This window comes from Saccopteryx leptura, chromosome 1 (assembly GCF_036850995.1).
Source record: "Saccopteryx leptura isolate mSacLep1 chromosome 1, mSacLep1_pri_phased_curated, whole genome shotgun sequence".
Lineage (NCBI taxonomy): Eukaryota > Metazoa > Chordata > Mammalia > Chiroptera > Emballonuridae > Saccopteryx > Saccopteryx leptura.
Window position 1 is genome coordinate 41,064,575 of NC_089503.1, and position 5,909 is coordinate 41,070,483.

Sequence of the window (5,909 nt, forward strand, 5' to 3'; positions counted from 1 at the left end):
AAAGCTATAATATAACTTGCAAAAGAGTTAAAAATGGGAACTGTAAACACCAGTTGCTATTGGAGAATGAGGTTAGGAGAGACTTTACATTTCGTTTCATATATTCTGGTGTCCCGTGAAATAAGGTACTCTGCACACATTACTTCTGAGCAAAGGGAAAAAGATCAGATAAGCTAGGCCATCAGGGTCCTGAATGCCAAGCAGACTCCTCTTTATCTATGGAAGCTCACATCGCCTGGTGGGGAGGTTTCCGGCACAGGCTCACATGGGTCAACTACAGGCTCCAGGGCAGCCCTTCTTCGTAGGGTGGGGGGCCGGATGGGGTAAGATGGAGACTAAAAGAGATAAGCCACTGGATCTGGGCAAATGAGAAGCATCTCATGAGGTCCCTGTCTCACATCCCCAGTCTCATCTGCCAGAGCCCCTCGTGCAGGAAGTCACAGGGCTGTCCAGCATCTTGATAAGCCACTCTGGGTCATCAGGTTTCACTCCTGTTCCTGCAGAACCTCCTACCCAGGGGATAGGAAAGCCTCCTCTGGTATTCGGCTCCCTGAGAAGCTCTTCCTTTTCTACTCACCACCTGCAACCTGAAGATGATGCTAAGGTAAGATCAGCTCAGAGCTGTCTTCTCTCAAAGGCAATTTTGTTTTCTCTCCCTTAGTCCACATGCTCACAGTCACGCCTTGGGGTGGAGCACACAGGGAGCCATGGGCACCCATCAGCGAGAGTCCAGAGACACGGGGCTCCCCAGGGAAGCTTTGGATGCTGGTAGCTTAGACCAAGAGCCAGCCAGGTCCTCTCTGCTTCACAGACTTGGCTGTCAAACCTCATTGTTGTTAATAATCTCAGGTTTCACCGATTACCTTATTGTTCAAAGATTTGGGATTTTTCAATTGTCTTTTGTAACCTCATATCTGGTTTGTCCCAGCAAAAAACACAGGGCATGATCTAATGAGATAATGAAGAAGAGCTTAATGAAGGGACTGTGAATAAAGGGGAGAGTAGGGCTCAGAGAAATCGACAAAGGATGCAGAGGCCCCCAAACATGTCCTTGTAGGGAGATACTGGCACTGGGCATCCTGAAGGGTGAAGGGAAAGATAAGTTATGAGAACCAGGGAGGGCTGTGGCTGTGGTGTGGTTGTCACTGTGACTGTAAGAAAGGCCACCAAAGAGGGGTTGTGTCCTTATGTAGAGAAACACCACCACAGCCAATTCACAGCCTGACAGGAGAGAGCTGAGGAGTAACAACCCTCATCACCCTCCTCCTGCCCGCCAATCACCTGTCAGTGTCCCCTTCCCTGAGCAACCAGGAGCCAGAGGGAAAGGGAGCCCAATGGCGAGGCTGCAAGGTGACTTCCCAGGACTCAGAGGAGACTAGAGAAAATTGAAATGAGATGTGACTGCAAATGAAGAAAATTCATCTCTTCTTACCATCTCCTAACAGTTTGTTTTCCTTGGACTCTCTCTTTCCATGGGATCATGTCAGTCTCTCACGGTATCTCCCCGGTTCCTTAGTTTGACTCTGCACTTCTCTACTGGGTGTCACTTCTTCGGAATAATCTTCACTATCATCATCAATGCCTTGAGAGTAAAAATGTAGCTTAAAAAACGTTTGAGTACAATGATATTGAGATGTATTTTATGTTTATGATCTTGGCTGCTCTAGGAAAAAGTCCATTATAAGAGTGAATTAAATTGTCTCCCCCAACATGGCTAGACACACCACTCTACCAGAGAGAAGTGCCTCTTGTCTTTATAAAGAAGAAAATCTGGGCATTTACAGTAAAAACGGACTCACCATACTCACACTCCTAATAGCAAGAGATCTGTTCCATTCATAATCCTACATCATGATCTCCTTTCTGGGGGATCTCCTTTCTCAGTCACTGAGACAGTCCAGAGGTCATGTCTGGGGCTTCCAACTTCCAGCCCTTTAAAGAAAATCTTAGTTTCAGGGCAGACGTAATGCTGAGCTCAGAGTCCTATTGTCATTCCACATTACTTGTCCAGACTCTTCTCCTCCTGATTCTTGCCAACATGACATAACTTACACTTGAATAGAGGCATTTAGATCATAGGATATTTCGATAGAGAGTGCAGGGTCTGTGTTGCAGTGAGAAACCCCCAATTCTAGAATCAGAGAGAACTGGGTTTGAATACAGGTTCCAGAACAATAAGGCTGAGAAGCCTTCTGTGTCTGCATCTCTGTGAGCCTCCATTTCCCTGTAACACAGGCAGTAATTCCCACGTAGCCAGGTGGCCATGAGACCCAATAATCATGCACTAGGGCCTCAACTCTTGTTTCTGTTCCAGTAGCACCAGTAGAGGGTTTCCAAGTGTGACTCCATCTGTCACTGTTGTGCAGACCGAACGCACATCAATAAATGGAAGTGAACAGACCCTTCAAGAAACTTTCGAAATGGAGATCAGAATCTTAAAATTACTGTCAGTCATCGTTGCCCTGGTTGGGCTGCCAGGAAACATGGTTGTGCTCTGGCTCCTGGGCTTCTGCATACGGAGGAACGCCTTCTCCGTCTACGTCCTCAACCTGGCAGCAGCCGACTTCCTCTTGCTCTGCTGCTATATTATACATGCCGTGAAGATGCTCATCAAGTCCTTCTTTTCCTTCTCCATACACATCCCGCAGTTTTTCATCATTATGTTGGTCTTTGCCTACGTCACAGGCCTGAGCATTCTCGGAGCCATTAGCACAGAGCGCTGCCTGTCGGTCCTGTGGCCCATCTGGTACCGCTGCCGCCGCCCCAGACACATGTCAGGGGTTATGTGTTCCCTACTCTGGGCCCTGTCCCTGATCCTGAGCTGCTTGGAAGGAAACTATTGTGGCTTCCTGATTAGGAATTACCATGATGATTTGTGTCAAGTGATTGATTACATCACCTTCACGTGGCTGATTCTGTTATTTGTGCTTCTCTGTGGGACCAGCCTGGCCCTGCTGACCAGACTGCTGTGTGGCTCCCAGCGGGTGCAGCTGACCCAGCTCTATGTGACTGTCATGCTCACGGTGCTGGCCTTCCTCCTCTGCGGCCTGCCCTTCGGTATCCACTGGTTCCTCGTTATCTGGTTTCAAGAAGATTTCGCTGCCTATGTTCATAGCTACCTGGTTACAGGTCTCCTGTCCTGTGTCAACAGCTGTGCAAACCCCATCATTTACTTCTTCGTTGGCTCCTTTAGGCAGCGATGGTGGAAGCGGCGACAGAGCCTGAGGCTAGTTCTGCAGAGGGCTCTGCAGAGGGCTCTGCAGGACACTCCCAAAGGGGATGAACATGGGGAAAGCCTTCCTCAGGAAACCCTGGAGATGTCGGGAAGCAGTCTGGTGTCCTGATTCAGTCTTGCTTTGTTCGGACAGATGTGATTTGACAGCCAGCCTTGTCCCTATCAGTTTTTGAGGTTTCCTTAATGTGTCTGTCCTCTGTACCCTGGAATTAAAACAGTTAATGTAATAATCCTGTTCCTAGCTTTAAGTGAGATAGTGCCCATTAGACCAACACTGCAGTGTCTGAAGGACTGCTCGCCCAGGGGCCTCTCCCCATCACCATGGGCGCTCTGCCAACTCTGGGGTCCAGGACTGCCCCCACTTTTGAAGATCCCATCTCAGCAAAAGATGAAAGCCGTTCAGGAAAAGTCTAAATTTCTTTCATCACTGCCCTTGAGAGAAACTATGTGAACCTTACATTTTGACAAGTTTCTATGGTCACTCCCACAATCTGTCCCTATAAGTTAAAGAAGTCCAGGCATGTAGGAGAAGCAATCAATGAACAACTAAAAGTGTCACAACTATGAGTTGATGCTTCTTATCTCTCTCTCTTCCTATATGTCTGTCTCTGTCTGTGTCTCTGTCTCTCTCTCACACACTCAAAAAAATTTCAATCGAACCCCAATGAGCAGTCTTCCTTGATTTTGGCCAGCCAAAGACTAGCTCCCTCTCATAATATATGGTGATTGAATAATGAATTAATGAATGAACAAATGATGAGTTTCCAGGCAAGTTTGTGCTAAATCTCCATTTGCCAGATTTGAGTCACCATCTTTAAGTTCACTGTCTTCACCATTTTCTTTTTTTTTTTTTTTTTTTTTTGTATTTCTCCGAAGCTAGAAACGGGGAGAGACAGTCAGACAGACTCCCGCATGCGCCTGACCGGGATCCACCCGGCATGCCCACCAGGGGGCAACGCTCTGCCCACCAGGGGGCGATGCTCTGCCCTTCTGGGGCATCGCTCTGCCGCGACCAGAGCCACTCTAGTGCCTGGGGCAGAGGCCAAGGAGCCATCCCCAGTGCCCGGGCCATCTTTGCTCCGATGGAGCCTCGGCTGCAGGAGGGGAAGAGAGAGACAGAGAGGAAAGGAGAGGGGGAGGGGTAAAGAAGCAGATGGGTGCTTCTCCTGTGTGCCCTGGCCGGGAATCGAACCCAGGACTTCTGCACGCCAGGCTGACGCTCCACCACTGAGCCAACCGGCCAGGGCCAAGTCTTCACCATTTTCAACCTTTTCAAGCATGAAGTGAACTTTTGTAACCAGAGGAATCAACATCAAAGTGTAGTGAAGGTTTGAGGCAGGTTGTCTTCCTGAGTTTCCTTTCACAAGCCCTCTACTAGACTCCCACGTGCTCCCTCTCTTCCCCGCCCCTTGCCGTTGCCCTGGCTCCCACCCCTGGGTGCTCTCCAATCCTCCATGGCCACCTTTGTCCCTATGGGTCTTAGTAAACTCTATGTTCTCTGAAGACTGGAGCTAAGTCATATTTGCCTTTTTTTCTCCCAAAAGCCCTCAATATTTATTAATCTCATATAAAAATAATTTTTAGTTTCATATTTTAAATTACATAATATAAATAAATATATAAACTGTTTCATTCTTAATATTTTCATTGTTAATAGAGGTATAATTAACAGAATTATTGTACAGATCGTAAGTGTACAGTTCAATGAGTTTAGGCAATGACACTCAAAACCCAATCAAGATATATTTTCATCACCTCTGAAAGTTCCCTGATATTTCTCCCAGTTATCTCTCCTGCTTCAGAGGCTGCATTTGTTCCTACATCTGTCACCAAAGGTAAATTTGCCTGACCTTTCATTTCATATTCTTAGGATGATAAAATGTACTTTTTTGTTCCTACTTTTTTCATGCAGCATAATATTTTTGGGATTTACCCATGTCGTTGAATTGTGTATATCTGGAGTTTATCCCTTTTATAAAGCAAAGCACTTCGGCCCTGGCCCAGTAGCTCAACTGGTTGAAGCATCATCCCAGTACACCAAGATCGCAGGTTCAATCCCCAGTCAGGGGATCAATCAATCAATTCATGAGCAAATGGAACAACAAATTGATGTTTCTGTCCCTCCCTTCCTCACTTTCTCTCTAAAATCAATTTTTTATTGAATTTATTAGGGTGGTACTACTTAGGATAATGATACAGGTTTCATGTTCCTAATTGCACAACACATCTTTATACACTGTACTATGTGCAGACCCCAAGTCAAGTCTCCGTCCATCACTATTTACCGCCCATGTTCACCTCCACCTCCCCACTCCCGGCAGTCACCACACTGTTGTCCCTGACCATAAGTGGGGGTTTTTGTCCTTTTTTCTCCCTCTATCTTGGCACCTCCATTGCCCAGCCCCCACCCCTTTATTTAGTCTGTCTTTCTAAAGTCAATTAAAAAATTATTTTTAAAGCTGAGTACTATTTCATTGTATGTATATGCCACTGTTTATTTTCATATTGATAGATATATAGGTAGCATTTCGTTTGGGGCTATTGTGAATAAAGCTGGTGTGAACGTTCATATTCAGGTGTTTTTTTGGATGTATAAATTCATTTCCCTTGGATAAATAACCAGAAGAGAAGTTGTTGGATCATACAAAGATGGATCATAAACTCTGTGAGAAGT

The 5,909-nt window shown here is 46.3% G+C and overlaps 1 protein-coding gene across 1 annotated transcript; it reads left to right on the forward strand.

Annotated features, from left to right (window-relative positions):
- The first annotated feature begins 2,279 nt into the window (after nucleotides 1-2,279).
- On the forward strand, nucleotides 2,280-3,344 carry MRGPRX2 (MAS related GPR family member X2). Its single transcript, XM_066360556.1, is given in 1 exon segment — nucleotides 2,280-3,344. A coding segment is annotated over 1 exon segment (1,065 nt).
- Nucleotides 3,345-5,909: the final 2,565 nt, after the last annotated feature.